Below are 18,428 nucleotides of genomic sequence, written 5' to 3' on the forward strand. Positions count from 1 at the left end.
CTCTGGTATCTTGTTCTGTGGATTATAGCTGCCTTAGTCTCTCAAGACTCAGCTCCATATGTTTACCTTAAGGGGTCTGCCTGGAAAAATCTCGAGGCAGTAAGATGGAACAACCGTAGGCTTCAGCTCATTACTTACCTTCTCTCAGAGACCATTGACATCATTGACTTCATTGCTTGATGTCCAGGGTCTTAAAATCTGTTATTTTATGTATTTTGTCTGCTTTTGTTGTTGTCATTTCAAGCAAGAGGGTAAATCCAGTTCCTGTTACTCCATCTTGGCTGATACAGAAGTTTCTAGTTGTACGTTTAACTCCAACCAGTTTTCCAAAGTAATAGTACTATTTTGCATTTCTACTAACTTAATATGAGAGTTTTAATTGCTCTACATTCTCACCTACATTTGGTTATGTTAGTCTTTTTATTTTAGTCATTCTAATGAGTTTGAATGGTATCTTACTGTAATTTTGAATTCTGTTTCTCTGAGGTAGTCATGTCCCTTTAATCTTTAATTTAGAATACTTCTCACAGCATTAATTTTTTTATTCATTTTTCCAAAGAATCCAGGCCAGTTGTTTTGTCCCTTAATTTGGATTTGTCTAATTGTTTCCTCATAGTTAAATTGAGGTTAAATCATTTTTGTCAGGCATACTAGATGGATGATGTTTTGTTCTTCTCAGAGGGCACATGATGTGAATTTGTGCTTCATCATTGGCAGTGATAAGTTTGCTCAGTAGGTTATGGCAGTGTTTTCCAGATTTCCCTCGTTAAAAGTACCTTTTTCTTTTTATAATTAATAAGCAATCTTTGGGATGATATTGTTTCAGTTTTCCCAACAGTTTTTCATTCAGTAGTTTTAGTATTCATTGATTATTACCTGAATCAGTTATTATAGTCATTGTAAAATGGTGGCTTTCTATTTCTGTCATACTTTGTATATTTATTACTTGACTTTTTCTCTAAAAAGAGGTATTTCCTGTCTCACAATACACACTTATTATAGTATCCATTTGGACTCATTCTATTTTTATAAGTTAATTCATAACTTCACTCTTTAAAATGTTCTCAACTTTGATTAATGATATCTTCTTCAAGCTGATTTGTTTATTCTTTTATTTTTAAGGTGTTTTTTTTTAATCTTTATTGTTCACATTATTACAGTTCCTCTTTTTTCCCCCCATAGCTCCTCTCCACCTGGTTCCCACCCCACCCTCTGCCCTTACCCCCCTCCCACTGTCCTCATCCATAGGTGTATGATTTTTGTCCAGTCCCTTCCCGTACCCCCCAACATCCCTTTCCCCCCGAGAATTGCAAGTCCACTCTCTTTCTATGCCCCTGATTCTATTATATTCACCAGTTTATTCTGTTCATCAGATTTTTTATTCACTTGATTTTTAGATTCACTTGTTGATAGATATGTATTGGTTGTTCATAATTCTTATCTTTACTTTTTTCTTCTTCCTATTCTTAAAGAATACCTTTCAGCATTTCATATAATACTGGTTTGGTGGTGATGAACTCCTTTAGCTTTTTCTTATCTGTGAAGCTCTTTATCTGACCTTCAATTCTGAATGATAGCTTTGCTGGGTAGAGTAATCTTGGTTGTAGGTTCTTGCTGTTCATCACTTTGAATATTTCTTGCCACTCCCGTCTGGCCTGCATAGTTTCTGTTGAGAAATCAGCTGACAATCGTATGGGTGCTCCCTTGTAGTAATTAACTGTTTTTCTCTTGCTGCTTGTAAGATTCTCTCTTTGTCTTTTGCCCTTGGCATTTTAATTATGATGTGTTTTGGTGTGGTCCTCTTTGGATTCCTTTTGTTTGGGGTTCTGTGCGCTTCCTGAACTTGTAAGTCTATTTCTTTCACCAGGTGGGGGAAGTTTTCAGTCATTATTTCTTCAAATAGGTTTTCAGTATCTTGCTTTCTCTCTTCTTCTGGCACCCCATAATTCTGATGTTGGTACATTTGAAGTTGTCCCAGTGGCTTCTTACACTGTCTTCAAATTTTTGGATTCTTTTTTCTTTTTGCTTTCCTGGTTGAGTGTTTTTTGCTTCTTTGTATTTCAAATTTTCGACTTGATTCTTGCGTTCCTCTAGTCTGCTGCTGGATCTCTGTATAATATTTTTTATTTCAGTCAGTGTATGCTTAATTTCTAGTTGGTCCTTTTTCATATCCTCGAGGGTCTCATTAAATTTATCGGCCTTTTCTAGGAAATTCTTGAAAAACCTTATAACTGTGGTTTTGAACTCTATATCCAGTCGTTTGTATTCCTCCATTTCTTTCGTTTGTGATCTGTTTCTTTGTCTCCACATTTTCGCTGCTTCCCTGAGTTGGTACGGTGGCTTTGTGTGCTAGGTGTCCTATATGGCCCAGTGGGTTGGCCTCCCAGTTACCTGAGGTGGATACTCTTGGTGCACCCCTTTGTGGACTGTGTGTACAGCCTTGTTGTAGTTAAGTCTTGATTGTTGTTGGTGTCACTGGGAGGAATTGACTTCTAGGCCAATTGGCTGTGAGGACCCGCTGTGTCTATAATGGAAGAACTGCTGTGCTGGAGACACACTTATGGGGCAGGACTTGTTTCAGTGGGGCTTTGGTGCTCACTGAGTCTGCCTTTTGAATGTGTCACTTATGGATGTGAGTATTGAAATCTGGTGTCGTCTCACACTGACCACTATATACACTATCTTCTGGATCTCCAATGGGGTGCAGGTCAGCTACTGTCTAAGGCCACTCAGCAGGAGCTACAGCGAGAACTACAGTTTTCTCCTTTTTTGCTTGGGGTTTGGAGGTTTTGGAGCTGTCTGACCAGAGCTGCAGTTTGATAGGTTAAGCTGCGATAGGGCAGGCCATTTATATGCAAAAACCGCTGCGTGGAGCTTGATTGGGTTTGTAGATTGTGTGGGGTGGGGTCTCAGGGAGTCACTAGGCTAGGGCGTGGCAAACAGCGATGGCTGCCTGTCAGCTGTCTCTGCGTTTCCGCGTTTCCAAGTCCCCGCGTCCCTTGCCCCAGCGCAGTAAACAATGATTGCTGGGCGCACTTCTGCAAGAAAGTCACCCTCACTTTCCGACCCGATGGCAGACAGTCCAGCTTCTCCCCGTAGGAGTTTGGGTCCCCAGCGTCTCCCCAGAAACGAGTTCAGAGTAATCGGGAGCTTGTCTCCCTTCGAGTTGAAAAAAGCAGCGCACCCAGTCACCCGCCGCTAGCCTGATTTGCGCACCTGGTACCTCAGCTTTTCAGCGCTTGTGCACTCTCGATGCTCTTTTCTCTTTCCTTCTAGTTGTAGAACTTCCACTCACCCAGCTTTCCCGTGGTTCTGGGTGATAGACGTTTTGTCTTTTAGTTGTAGTTTTGAAATTGTTGTACGAGGCAGCAGTTTAGGTGTTTACCTATGCCACCATCTTGGTTTCTCTCCCAATGTTTTCTTTAGTGGAAAATTTAAAACGAAGTTTGGGAACTAGGTCATTATTCCATATGTGTGTTTTTGATTTTCCAATTTATGTAGAAACTTCTAGAGATAAAAGATAACAACATCTTGCTACTAAAATCCCTGCAGTGCTCTGCATACAACCAGGCTGACAGTATTCCTTCTGTGTGTCAGTGATGAGGATGCACTGGAACCGAGACTAGGTTTGTGAACTACAGAGCATAAAGCAAATCAGTTTCCTATGTTATTTAAAATATTGACATTTGCATTTTGGGGGTTAAGTCTTGGTACTTTATCTTCTAGTTAAAGCAAAATTTCCTTTTTTTTTTTTTTTCTTAAGCAAAAAACAAATTTTTGTTTTATTGATAAATGGACCTACCGGAATTTTCCATTTCTTGGATGTTTTCAGTAACTAAAGCATTAATTAACCTTTGGAGTTTCAGAATATTGATGGTTAGGTATATATATATATTTCTTTTTTTTGTCAAGCTCTATTACCTTTTATACTGCAAGAATGATACAGTAACATTTCATTGGCTTGGAACGCATTTTTGCCTCCCTTTTTCCTCCTTAATAAACTTCTAGATATCTGCATGGTGTTTGAAGTTTTGGGGCATCATCTGCTGAAGTGGATCATCAAGTCCAATTATCAAGGGCTTCCACTGCCTTGTGTCAAAAAAATCATTCAGCAAGTATGTATCTTAGTATTTTCTATGTGGCGATTTTTTTATTTTTATTTTTTTATGTTCTTAAATACTCAGGAGTTTCCTATTTCCAATAGAGGTTTTATTTTAAAAAGTAGGTTTTTTTTAATTTCTAACATTGTTTTATTCAGTCCATAGGGTTCACTGTATTTATTCTGTTGTTAAACATTTTATCAAAACCATTTCCCCCCAGTTCATTTTCTATAGCCCTGGCCAGTTTGGCTCAGTGGATAGAGCGTCAGCCCACAAACTGAGGGGTCCTGGGTTCTAGTCAAGTCAAGGGCATGCACCTTGGTTGCAGGCTCAATCCCCAGTCCTGGTTGGTGTGCCTGCAGGAGACAACCAATCGATGTTTTTCTCTCCCTGTCTCTCCCATCCCCTTCCATTCTCTAAAATCAATGGAAAAATATCCTTGGGTGAGGATTAACAACAACAAAAAAAATTTCTATGATAATTATTAGAAGGGAATCTGTGTGCAGTTCCTGGTTTTTGGAAATTTGGAGTCCTTATTCAGAAGTTTTGGTTACAAATACTAATTCTATGGTAATAAAGAATTGCTATGTTGCCCTAGCCAGTTTGGCTCAGTGGACAGAATGTCAGCCCACAGACTGAAAGGTCCCGGGTTCGATTCCATTTCAGGGCACATACCTCTGTTTGATCTCCAGCCTTGGTCCAGACATGTGCAGGAGGCAACTGATCGATGTGTCTCTCCACATTGATGTTTCTCTCTCTCTGTCTCTCCCTTCTTTCTACTCTTTCTAAAAATCAATGGGAAAATATCCTTAGGTGAGTATTAACAAAAAAGGAGTTGCCAGGTCAAATCATTACAATCTCTTTATATAACATTGTTCGTGGGCACTTTTTTTAAAAAATGTTTTTATTGATTTTTTGTGGTTTTTCTTAGAGAGAAACATCCATGGGAGAAACATGTATCAGCTGCCTCCTGCACACCCCCTGCTAGGAATTGACCCGACAACCTTGGGCATGTGTTCTGACAGCAAATCAAACTGGTAACCTTTTGGTGCATGGGATGACACTCAACCAACTGAGCCACACTGACCAGGTCTATGGGCATTTCCTAGTATTATAAATACCTTTCAGTGTTCAGTAAAGAAGTTTCCTGTCAGGAAAGTATTAATACATCAAAGGGCAAATAATTTGTTTCGACATTGTGTTTTGGTGGAAAGAGCTCCACACTGGGAAGCAAAAGTTCTTCATCAACAATGAAATTTGAATTACAAGATATCTAAATCCCTTTCACCACCTACTAGTACATTTCAATATTTTAAGGGCATGTGTACTGTTTTTTTCTCAGTTTCTATAATGTACTTAAAAATATCTCCAAGTAGAATTCACTTTGTAAAACTTGGAAGAACTTTTTATTATAAATAAGTTCAGCTCTTGCCTTCATTCATAATTCACAGTTAATCTTTGTGCTTTAAAAAAATACCTTATTCTCTGTGGAAAGCTACCACATCATTTTTATAGTTTTATTTTATTTTTTTTAAGTTATTGTGATTTCTTCCTTCTCCAGAAAGACTTGTCTTTTGTGTTTGCAAGTCTCCTGCTCTGTTCCCATGCAGGTGTTACAGGGTCTGGATTACTTACACAGCAAGTGCCGGATCATCCACACTGACATTAAACCAGAAAACATCTTGTTGTCGGTGAATGAACAGTACATCCGGAGGCTGGCTGCAGAAGCCACAGAATGGCAGCGGTCTGGAGCTCCTCCACCTTCCGGATCTGCAGGTATATTTGTTTTGGGGACTTTGCTCTCATTAGCAGTTAAGTCAAGTTTCTATTTTTATTTTATTACTAGGCAGTCAAGTAAATCACATTCATCTATAGTAATAAAAGCATAATATGCAAATCGACCTATTGGCTGAACAGGATGACCACGCTATGACAGGCATTGGCGAGCCAAGGCGGGTGCAGTTATTGGGGGGGGGGGGGGCATCGCCCCACAATTGCCCTGCAAAGGGAGGCCCAAGCAAGTCGGGCAATCCATGGGGGGAGGGGGGGAGGCCTCCACGATCGCCCCAAAGAGGGAGGCCCAGGCCACCCTCTGCAGGGCAATGGATTAGGGGGCTCCATGATCGATCATTCTGCAGAGGGAGGCCCAGGCCACCGGCCAGGGCGCTGTGGCGGGTGGGCGGGGCCTCCCTCTGCGGGGCTATCGATTGCGGAGCTCCGGGACTGCAAGAGGGCACAGGCCGGGCTGGGGGAGAGGCACACACACACACACACACACACACACACACACTGCGTATTTCATGCACCGGGCCTCTAGTTTAACAATAAGGTACAATAAGTGCTTATGTGTACAAAATAGTCCCAGTTTTCCAAAGACTTTTTTCACTCTCGGTGTTGCTTCCATAATTAGAAGAAGAATACTAGAGACTATATTTTAAGTATATATATGTTGTACAGTTGACCCTTGAACAACAGGGAGTTAAGCACATGGACCCCCATGCATTAAAAAGTTTGCTTTGTTAAATCATAGCCAAAAGCTTTTCTAAAAGGAAAGGTTTATTGAGCCACATGCTGGCCAGAAGTAGGCCTGGGTCCTGGACCATGCTATCTAAACCATCAGCAGCAGGGCTACATGGAGAAGACAACATGTCCACCCTTTTGGGATCAGTGGCTCTTTTAGGCAAACAGTTTAGGGGGAAGAAAGATGTAACTTGTTTTGAAAGAATTTAGTTATAGGTAAAGGGCTAGTTCTGGGATAGGTGCAAAGGAAGAAGTGTTTATTCTTTAAGATTGGTTGTGTGCAACAGTCTGGAAAGATCATGCATAAGCAGGATGCAGTGACACTTGGTGGTCGGCTATTAGGCTGTTCTCACCGAAATAGTCACCTGGAGGTTAATTGAAAGTTTCAGCATACATTCAGGAATGTTATCAGACTTTGTTGGTTTTGTCCTGCAGTCATTAAAGAGATTAACCTCTCTTCTTTTCACCCTCCAGCCTGCTATTTAATTTAGGACACCTCAAAAAAATTTTTTCTTGCCCAGCTGGTGTGGCTGGGTGGTTGAGCATCAACCTATGAACCAGGAGGTCACTGGTTCGATTCCTGGTCAGGCCACATGCCTGGGTTTCAGGCTCGATCCCCAGTAGGAGGCGTGCAAGAGGCAGCTGATCCATGATTCTCTCTCAACTTGGATGTTTCTACCTCTCTCTCCCTCTCTCTTCCTCTCTGAAATCAATAAAAATATATTTTTTTAATTTTTTCTTGTCAGCTTACCACTTTTGACTCCCCCAAAACTTAACTACTAATAGTCTACTGTTGACCAGAAGCCTTACCAATAACATACAGTTGATTAACACATATCTTGTATGTTATATTTTATGTACTATATTCTTACAGAAAAGTAAGCTAGAGAAAAGAAAATGTTATTAAGAAAATCATTAGGAAGAGAAAAAAATCCTCAAGTAAGTGGAGCCACACAGTTAAAACCTATGGCAACTGTATATGTAAAAGCTGGTTCAGGTAAAATATTTTCTCTTATGATTTGATGGCTATTTTTTATGTGTTTACCTCTTACCATGCTCATTTATGGATCAGTGATTTGTGCAGGATCACGATAATACCTATTAACCCTTTGCACTCACTTGCTTTTTTCTCAATTCCTTTATTCTAATGCTAACCGTGTCGAGTCACACTCGACATCCGAGTACAAAAGGTTAAGACCTTGAGTTTAAGCACTGGTGCGAACAGGCTTTGAATCCTGGCTTCATCATTAGCTGGGTTACCTTGGGCGAGTCATTTGATTTTGTTATTTTCTCATGCAGGAGTTATTGGGATTAAATTTCATGTTAAAGCAGTTGGCATTGTGCCATATAGCATTATGTGCTAAAAAATATTGGCTATTGTGATTACAATAATTATTTCCATTTGAGGTTCAGATTGTAATTTTAATAGTTTAATTATATATTTTTTTCAATTTTTTTATTAAGGTATTATATGTGTACATATCTTACCATTGCCCCCACACACACACCCCACTCCCATATATGCCCCCACCCCCCAGAGTTTTGCATCCATTGGTTATGCTTATATGCATGCATACAAGTCCTTTGATTGATCTCTTATCTCCCCCACCTCTTTCTATATAAAAATCACATAGTCATATCAATTGATGCAGAAAAAGCATTTGACAAAATCCAACACCCTTTCTTGATAAAAACTCTCAACAAGGTGGGAATAGATGGCTCATACCTCAACATAATAAAAGCTATATATGATAAACCCACAGCAAACATCATACTCAATGGACAAAAACTAAAAACATTTCCCCTAAGAACAGGAACAAGACAGGGATGCCCACTCTCACCACTCCTGTTTAATTATATTTGAGGATCTTTTTTAAAAAGATTTTTTCATTGAGTTTTAGATAAAGAAGAAGGGATAGAGAGAGAGAGAAACATCAATGCAAGAGTGAAACATTGATCAGCTGCCTTCTGTGCACCCCCTACTGTGGATTGAGCCCTCAACCTGGGCATGTGAACTGAACCAGCAACCTTTCCTTGCACAGGATGATGCCCAGCCAACTGAGTCACACTGGCCAGAGCTGAGGAACTTCCTTGATCTTCAAATTGAAAGTATCAGTTATTAGGCTTCCTTTGAAAGGAAGTATCATAGGCTTCCTTTAAAAATGAAAACTCAAGAAGGGGGAAGTGGATAGTGTTTGATGAGCATAGCATTTGTTACGTGTGTGTTTTTCCAAAATGAAAAGGTTATAGAAATTTTACCCAACAATGTGAATACAGTTAATACTACTGATTAAAAGGGAAATTTTCTGTATTTTTACCACAATTTTTAAAAATTTTAAAGGGAGACGGAAGATTCTTCCTCTCACCTAAGCTAAACTAATATCCATGATATGCTATGTAGCAAATTAGTATGGCTCTTCATTTAAAACTGACAAGTGATAAGGGGAAAAATTAGATGTGAATCCTGGCTAGGGATGAGGGGGTTGTTTTCTATCATATTCTATTTTAATCAGTATGTGTGAATGGGATTTTAGCAGCTTTAATCGTGGAAACCAGAAATGGGGTCTTGGCTCTGCATTTATGCTATCTGAAGAATTTATTTAAACTTATTTTAAGTTAGTCAACTTTTATATGCATTATTTCTTTTTTTTTTTTTTTTTTTAAGTTTCTACCAAAGTTGCTTAAGTAGTTGTCTCTACAGTACAAACTGTACAAGAGAGATTTTTCATTCTGGTATGGTATCATATATGAGCATTAGTTTATTTTTGCTGAATGCCAGGATTCTTACTTGGTTTTCTTTTCTTTTCAGTCAGTACTGCGCCCCAGCCTAAACCAGTAAGTATAAGGTGTTTCTATATTTAATTCTGATCTATGGGGCAGGGATTCTTCTGTTGTGGACAATGACAGTTTGTTTAGAATTTGAAAAACAAAGGAAGAAATATTCCTGCGCTTCTATAATTTTCTCCAATAAATTCCATGCATCTTTGGCAAGTTGATACTAGTGTGGTATCTATAAATTGGAGTGTGTCTGAAAATACACCAGCCCCATAGACTGCTCAGAGGACCAAGATTTGTTGTTAATTTTGTTTTTATTTGATTTGATAAGAGTATACACTTTTTTGAAGTTAATGAAAAATGTCAGGGAAAGAGTGACATTTGATTAGGAAGTAATTAAAGTTAACAGTTATCTCCAACTAGAGGTAATGGATTAGCCACCTGAAGGCTTTATCTGTTTGTAATCTCCGCCCAGGCTGACAAAATGTCAAAGAATAAGAAGAAGAAATTGAAGAAGAAGCAGAAGCGCCAGGCAGAATTACTAGAGAAGCGAATGCAGGAAATTGAGGAAATGGAGAAAGAGTCGGGCCCTGGGCAAAAAAGACCAAACAAGCAAGAAGAATCAGAGAGTCCTGTTGAAAGACCCTTGAAAGAGAACCCACCTAATAAAATGACCCAAGAAAAACTTGGTATAAATAGAGCATCACAAAAATTACTTTATAGCAAAGTTTAACATTATCATTGTTATATGTAATGGTTTTATGCATACAGCACATCTTTGGGGGTGTCCTTATACAGTAAGGACAGAATAAGAATACAGAATTTGTCATAAATGTCAGGCAGGTGATATTCGAATGTAATTTCTAACTTTTCTCAGAAAATGCAACATAGACTTCATTTAGCAGTTGGGTAAGGATAAGAAGATCTTTGTCCTTCTATAATTAGGTTTTAGTTGTTCAATTGTGTTTTTACATAACTATGTGTAAATATTTTAATCTCATGGAGAATTTTTTCTGTTCTTTCACTCCTACGCATACACATACATCCTTTTTGTCTGTTTGTTCCTTAGAAGAGTCAAGTACCGTTGACCAGGATCAAACACTTGTGGAACGTGGTGTAGAGAGTGGTACAGCAGAAATTAATTGCAATGGAGTAATTGAAATCGTTAATTATACTGAGGACAGTAATAAAGAAACACTGAGGCTTAAAGACGACCTACATAATGCTAATGACTCTGATGTTCAAAATTTGAAGCAGGAAACTAGTTTCCTAAGCTCCCAAAATGGAGATAGCAGCACATCTCAAGAAACAGACTCTGGTACACCTGTAACCTCTGAGGTATCAGATACTGTGGTGTGTCAGTCTTTATCAAATGTAGACCAGTCACTCAGTGAACAGGACATCAGTCAACTTCAAGAAAGTATTCGGGCAGAGATACCTTGTGAAGATGAACAAGACCAAGAACATAATGGACCACTGGACAGCAAAGGTACCTATGCAGACATATTTCCCCAATACATAGTCATGAATTTCTAAACTAAAAGTACCATGGTTTTTGTTAATAAAGCTTTACAGCAGGTGTCCAAGTGACCTTAAATGTGTAAGTCTGTAGGTAACTGAATTTCATTGGTTGTGTAATGGGTGCACAGCCAAGAAGGTAAAGGTTTTAAGTCTGGAAACTCAAGGTGTTGCTATCCTCCTTTTGTCTTATAAAGGTTATTGTAAGTTGCCAATTGGGGGCCTGGGTGTATTACCTCAGAGTTTTACTAACTTTGGGTAGTTCTGTTCATTGAACAGTCTTATTGATGATGCCTGTTGTCTATAGGAAAATCTACTGCTGGAAATTTTCTTGTTAATCCCCTCGAGCCAAAGAATGCAGAGAAGCTCCAAGTGAAGATTGCTGATCTTGGAAATGCCTGTTGGGTGGTAAGTTAAACTAGTCTCAGTGCTTTGTTTCAAAGCAACGAGTAATGAATGAGATTTGAACGTAGTTCTGCTAACAGAAGAAAACATCTTCAATTCTATACCCAGACTGCCAGTTAACATTTTAGTGACTATTTTTTCACTTCTTATAGGAAAGTGCAAATATATTTATTAAAGTAGAGAGAATGATATAATGAAACAATCCTGCCCAGTTAGGCATTTATTAACAGATCACCATGTGAGGTTATTTTCAGTCACTGGACTTGTCAGGTTTAGTATGGAATCCCTTTTTATCCACTTTATGAGGTTTTCAAATAGCTTGATTTTTAAGGGAGGAGTCTCTCTACTCCCTTTGCCAATTTTTTTAAAAAAATATATATTTTATTGATTTATCACAGTGAGGAAGAGAGAGGGATAGAGAGTTAGAAACATCGATGAGAGAGAAACATCAACCAGCTGCCCCCTGCACACCCCCCACTGGGGATGTGCCCGCAACCAAGGTACATGCCCTGACCGGAATCGAACCTGGGACCTTTCAGTCCGCAGGCTGACGCTCTATCCATTGAGCCAAACCGGTCTCGGCCCTTTGCCAATTTTTTAATCTCCACACATCAGTACTTATCTTCATGTCACTAATAAGTAACTTGACTATATTGCTCCCAATTTTTTTTTTTCAATTTTATTTCTTCCTCCTGAAAAGTAGGACTAATTTACCACCACTGCACCCATCCCCAGTCTTCTTAATTTAATATGATTTTGGCTAGGTATTAATCTGTTTTTACATTATTAGGACTATTGTTATCTTTAGCTGAACTGAACATGTATTGTGTTAGGGTTCCTTTCCTGCCTAGCACTGTTTCATGCGTAGACGTCTTTGTACACTTATCGCTTAATTCAGCCCCACATTTTCGCCCAGTGGTGTGAATACTTACACTTTGACACAAAAAGATACCTTGGTATTCTTTCACCTTTTCCCCTAAAAATCTCTATCCTGGAACCTGGAGTCTTCTGTCTGTGTTCATCCTTTGGCTTGCCCTGTCTGCCTGCTGCATTTCTGCCATTTGGGATCCTTTACTGTCATCCTGGGAATTATAGTTTACTCTCTCTTTATATCCCCTGTTTCTGTCTCTGATCTTTCTTGGTTTTGTTCCTGTTTCGTTTTTTGGAGTCCATATAACTTCAGTAGCTTCCTAAGAAAGGATGTGTGAGATTGAGCAGGCAGAGGGGAGCCTTGTGTGTCTGATAATGTTTTTATTCTGCTTTTACAGTCAGTTGGCTGGGCATCAAGTTCTAGGTTGAAAATCATTTCCCTCAGTGTGGTTATAATTGCTGCATTCTTGTCTTTTGGTTTTCTGTCTTGTTGCTGCTAAGATCAATGCCATTCTTATTCCTGACCCTTTGTATGAAGCCTTTCCGCAGGGAAGTCTGTGGAATATCACTTCGCAGCAGTGTGCCTCACTAGCTCTGTTTTCATCCATTATGCTGTGGACTCAATAGTGAAATTCAAATTCCTTGGTTTTATTTTCTTAATTTTTTTTTTTTTTTTAATTTTCTTCTCCTTGGTCTCTGTTCTCTATCTCTGAAGTCGCATTTTTCAAATGTTAGACCTCCTATGCAGGTGCTCTCATTTTGGACGTTTCTCTCCTATTTTCTATTATTTTCTTTTCTGGAAGATTTTTTTTTCCCAGTGGGAGTGGGGTGGCAGTTTATTGTCCAACACTCTCAGAGGGGGGGTGGCCAGGGGGCGCTCCGTCTACATCTCCTCCCTGCATTTGGTTAAATCAACAGCTTCTCTTCCCAAATCCCCAGGCTGTATAAGATAGACAAGGCCCCTCCTCCACCCCAGGAGGGGCTTAGGCAGATGGATGGGCTTGGGGTAAAGTTCAAGTATTCAGTTCTCCCTCCCAGATTACACTGCGCCCAGGCCATGAGAGCGGGTCCCAGCCTTGGGGTTTCTGGTGATGTTAATAGCCCTTCTCTCAGAAACCTCAAGATGAGCTCCTGCCCCCTTTCCCTGACCATCACAAACCACAGTCCTCAACCCTAAAGTCTGCGAGGAGGCCTCTGACCCCTGGTATGGAGTGATGGGGGCAGGCAGCCTTCTCAAGCAGTGACGCCTCGAGCAAGTGGCAAGGGGAAGGGAGAGGACTGAGGACCTCAGGAGGCAGGGTGGGAGGGACCTGGTGGATAAAGTCAGACAGCTCAGTCTGCGTCCTCACCCCACACCCCGGGCCCCTAATCCCTGAGAGTCCACCGGCCAAGGCAATATAGTTGGGGTGGGGGAAGTTAAGTAGGTCCTTGTCCCCCAACCCCGGCCAGCCCTGTTGGGGACACGATGCTTTGGAAGGGCCAGGACTGGGCTCCAGGCCAGCTCTCGAGCTCTGATCTTCCGGAACAGCTGAATCGGATATGGGAGAGGCCTACTAACCCCCATATCCCAGGTCCTGGCTTGTGGCAGAGGGGTGGGGACGAGGGTTGGGTGTCCTAAGGGCGTTATAAAAAGCTAAAACCATTAAAAACTTCTTGGGGAAAAGTGCCTCCTAGCTTCTTGCTTCCCCAAGTTATCAACCTCCCCAAAGCCCGGCAGAGAGAGTTGAGCCCAGAGAGGGGGCCCATTAGCAACATGCAATGTTGGGGTGCCCCTGCAGCCTGACCAACCCCGGGCAGGGGCCCTTCAAAGCTGGAGTGCCACTTGCTAAAGCTTCTGTACCCCTGAGTGAGGACCCCTGCAGGGGATGGATGAGGGAAGAAGGCTTGGCCAAAGTCCAGGCGGGAGTCTCAGCTGGGACCCCAAAGGACCCTCCTGAGGTCATGACTGGAAGAATCTTCGTACCACAAACTGGCCCAACAGAACCACAGCCAGAACTATCAGCACATTCTGGATGGGGCCGTTGCCCAGGTCAAGGGCTGCCACCCAGCCGCCCCGCTGCGCGATCCACCGGGCAATGCAGTGATGCAGAATGAAGTCGGCCATGAAGCAGGTCACCTGGCCCAGGAAATTGGTCAGGCCTCGCTGGTAGATGTAGAGGGCCAGGCAGTAGCCAAAGCCCAGGAGAGCCACCACCCATCCCCAGTTGATGCCGCTCTCAAATAGGCTGGAGGCAATCTTGGTGTCAGCTGCAGGTGCTGCAGCATGGTGTGGAACTCCGAGTCATAGCACTGGTTGATGTCATCTCCGATGATGGTGAGCTGCTAACCCACCTGCCCCAAGGAGCTGGCAGGCTCTGGGGGCAAGGTAACCATCTCTGCTCCTGCTGATGGCGGTAAAAAACGTAGCTGCGGAAAACCTCCTCTGTGTCCCAGGCTACCTGCTCCTCCGAAGTGGAGGACAGGGCAGGCCCTTCACACCCATGCCTGGGAGGGCCAGGTCCTTGCCCGGACGCCATTTTTTTCAGGTCCCAGGGGAGAGCAGTGTTAGCCCAGACCCCGGCCTAGGCCAGGGATGGCTCAGTGGGGCCGAGGCTGGAGATCCCGAGGGGCTGATTCAGGGTTAGCTGCCCAGGCTTGGCTTCCAGGAGTGGCTGTCAGTGAATTCCTAGTGCCCAGATGCAATCTCCGCCCGTTCCAGTGCGGCCCTCGGCACCCAGAAGGCTTCGGGGAGCGTGGAGGAGCCGGCAGCTCTTCTGGAAGATTTTTTAACTTGTTCTCAAGAAGCCTTATTTCTACTCTCTAAGTTTTTTGGTTCTCTGATTAACTTACAGAGGATATTGATAATTTTCCCAATTTTAACATTTTCTTCCTATAAAATGTTACCTTCTTTGTGTTCAGGATCACTAAACAAAGTACTGCATGGACCATATGAATGGAGTAACTAGAAAGCCATTTGGAAGCTCTGCCTGGGTGGATCTTGTTGACTGTTATTCACTATAGAATGATCTGTCTGGGCCAGTGGTCGGCAAACTCATTAGTCAACAGAGCCAAATATCAACAGTACAACGATTGAAATTTCTTTTGAGAGCCAAATTTTTTAAATTTTTAACTATATAGGTAGATACATTGTTATTAACTTAATTAGGGTACTCCTAAGCTGGCCTTTGCTAAAAACTCAAGGGGCCAAAGAGCCACATGTGGCTCGCGAGCCGCAGTTTGCCGACCACTGGTCTGGGCTATCTTTTTTTTTTTTTTTCATTTTCAATTACAGTTGACATACAAGATTATATTAGTTTCAGGTGTACAACATAGTGATTGGGCATTTATATAACTTACGAAGTGGTCACTCTGATAAGTCTAGTACCCACCTGGCACCATACATAGTTATTACAATATTATTGACTGTATTCCCTATGCTGAACTTTACATCCTGTGAGTGTTTTTATAACTGGCAGTTTGTACATCTGTCAGCCCATTTCATTTCATCCTCAGATGTCAGGATCTCTGGATCTTTCCTCTTAAATTGGTCGTATTTCCCACAGAAACTTACAGTCTTCCTTAGATCTACCCAGAGAGTAAATGCCGAGTTAAGCAAAAAAACTGGAGCTCGCCATACAATTACAGTCACTTAATTTCCCTGTCTTCAAAATGGTATTCTCTCCTCAACTGTACGTAGTGTCTCCGGAGACCCTGTTGTACCCATTCCAGAGAAAACCTCCAGATGGTCTATGTGCCTTAAGGGCTGTTAGACTTTATCAAGCCCTGTGTTCTGGAGCTCTGTTTCTTTAAAAGGTGTTTTAAAGGAGTATTCCTGTATTGAATCCCACCTTCATCCATACGTCCAGAGATCCTCTTAATGTATGCAATTTGCTTGTATTTTGTTGAGGATCTATGTTCATCAGAGATATTGGCTTGTAATTTCTTTTTTTGTGTTGCCCTTGTCATGTTTTGGTATCAAGTAGTATTGGCCTTGTAACATGAGGTAGGAAGCCTTCTCTCCCCTTCAGTTTTGTGGAAGAGTTTGAGAAGGATAGATATTAAACCTATGAATGTTGGTGGAATTCACCATATGCCATGTTGTCCTTGTCTTAAGTTTTTTGGGAGATTTTTTTTATTGCTATTTAAATTCCTTATTAGTGATTGGTCTTTCAGATTTTCTATTCATAATTCAGTCTAGGAAGTTTTTATGATCTAAGAATTTATCCATTTCTTCTAGGTTGTTCAGTTTAGTGGAATATAGTTTTTCATGATCCTTTGTATTACTCTCATATTCATTGTAACTTCTCTTTTATTTTTTTATTTTATTTGAATCTTTTTAAAAATGAGTCTAGCTAAGAGAACCAGCTCTTAATTTCATTTATATTTTCTATTGTCTTTTTAGTTTCTGTTTGATTTATTTCTGCTATAATTTTCATTATTTTCTTCTACTGACTTTATTTCTTTAGGTTTAAGGTTAGAATATTTATTTGAGATTTTTATTTCTTAAGCTAGGCATGTATGTATAGGTATACTTCATTTTATTGAGCTTCACAAATGTTAGCGTGTTTTACAAATTGAAGGCAAGACATGTCAACCTGCAAAAAGGTTACAACTTGCTTTATTGTGGTCTGGAATGAAACCCACACTGTATCCACAGTATGCCTGTATTGCTGTAAACTTCCCTCTTAACATATTTCTATCGCAGAATATTCCATAGATTTTAGTTCATCATATTTTCATTTGTCTCCATGTTTTTTTGTGATTTCTCCTTGGATTCTTTTGTTGCCCCAAAGTTGTTGAATAGCATATTGTTTAATCTCCACATATTGGTGATTTTTCTAGCTTCTTGTTAATTTTAGTTTCATACCATTGTATTCAGAAAAGATACTTGATGTCAGTCTTAAATTTATTAAGACTTGTTTGTGTTCTGACATATGGTCTATCCTTGGGAATGTTCTATGTGCACTTGAAGAATATGTATTTTGTTGGTTTTGGAATGTTCCGTATGTATGTTATGTCCATTTGATTTGATGTGTCATTTACTAGTAAGGTCAATGTTTCTTCACTGACTTGCTATCTTGATGCTCTCTCCATTGGTGGAAGTGGGGTATTAAAGTCTCCTACCTCTATTGCAGCAGTCACCAACCTTTCGGACCTCGCGGACCACCGGTTGGCGACCACTGCTCTATTGTGTCTGTCAGTTTCTCTTTTTTAGGTCTGTTAATAATTGCTTTATATATTTTAGTGTTCCTGAGTTTGGTGCATATAAGTAAATGTTGTCTTTTTGTTGGATTGTCTCCTTTATCATTGTGTAATGTCCATTTTTTATCTCATTACTTTTTTGTGGCTTGAAATCTAATTTGATATAATTGTGGCCATTTGCTTGTAATGTCACTTTTCACCCCTTTGCTTTGAGCCTTTGTTTTATCTTTGGAACTGAGATGAGTCTTCTGAAAAGGCAGCCTATAGTTGGGTCTTGATTTTTAATCTATCAAGTTACTGTGTGCCTTTTGAATGGTGAGTTCAGTCTATTTACATTTAAGGTGATTAATGATATATGAGAACTTACTGACAAATTATTTATTATGCTGTGTGTTCATTACCAAATTTAAGTAGCTATTGTTAATTTTAATGCTTTCTTTCCCCTTTAACCTTTATGCTCTAAGTCAGTATTCCCAACGTGGGGCGCACAGAGGGGCAATTAGAGGATAAGTTGGGGGTTTTTAATATATATATATATATATATATATATATATATATATATATATATATATATATTATTTATTTCAGAGAGGAAGGGAAGGGAGAGAGAGATAGAAACATCAGTGATGAAAGAATCATTGATTGGCTGCCTTCTGCATTCCCCACCCCCTATTGGGGATCGAGCCCGCAACCCAAGCATGTGCCCTTGACCGGAATCGAACTCGAGACCCTTCAATCCACAGGCCAATGCTCTATCCACTGAGCCAAACCAGCTAAGGCGAGAATGAGTTATTAACAGTGAATGTTTTGCATTTCTTATGGTTCTAGGGGCCTTATATACAGTATATAAATATATATTGTGACATTCATGCATTTTTCAGTTCTCTATTATGTTTTGAAACTTTACTTGCTATTTTCTCATATCACTTCATATTATTATTTTTTTAACAATTTCTTAGTGATTTCTTCCTCAGTACTTCAGCTGTCCTTTCGTTCTTTTTTCTCTTTCATGGATGCCATGTTCTTTGGAAGCTTTTTTAGACCAAGTTAATGGCCTTT

At 40.4% G+C, this 18,428-nt stretch overlaps 1 protein-coding gene and 1 pseudogene across 3 annotated transcripts in view; one reads left to right on the top strand and one right to left on the bottom strand.

Moving 5' to 3' along the window:
- The window catches only part of SRPK1 (SRSF protein kinase 1), a 90,538-nt gene that overhangs the window by 57,495 nt on the left and 14,615 nt on the right, over positions 1-18,428 (top strand). For both annotated transcript variants that reach the window (XM_079781224.1, XM_079781225.1), the window contains exons 7-12: positions 4,009-4,115; positions 5,711-5,876; positions 9,430-9,455; positions 9,871-10,084; positions 10,465-10,884; positions 11,221-11,321. In XM_079781224.1, the coding sequence (XP_079637350.1) occupies positions 4,009-4,115; positions 5,711-5,876; positions 9,430-9,455; positions 9,871-10,084; positions 10,465-10,884; positions 11,221-11,321 (1,034 nt within the window). The remainder of the gene's footprint in view (positions 1-4,008; positions 4,116-5,710; positions 5,877-9,429; positions 9,456-9,870; positions 10,085-10,464; positions 10,885-11,220; positions 11,322-18,428) is intronic.
- Positions 11,332-17,804, bottom strand: LOC307105469 (bcl-2 homologous antagonist/killer-like; annotated as a pseudogene). Its single transcript, XR_013815266.1, has 2 exons — positions 11,892-17,804; positions 11,332-11,657 (listed from the first exon to the last, which is right to left on the bottom strand). The product of XR_013815266.1 is annotated as a bcl-2 homologous antagonist/killer-like (transcript).

The sequence above is a fragment of the Cnephaeus nilssonii genome, assembly GCF_951640355.1.
Source record: "Cnephaeus nilssonii genome assembly, chromosome: 9".
Taxonomy (NCBI): domain Eukaryota; kingdom Metazoa; phylum Chordata; class Mammalia; order Chiroptera; family Vespertilionidae; genus Cnephaeus; species Cnephaeus nilssonii.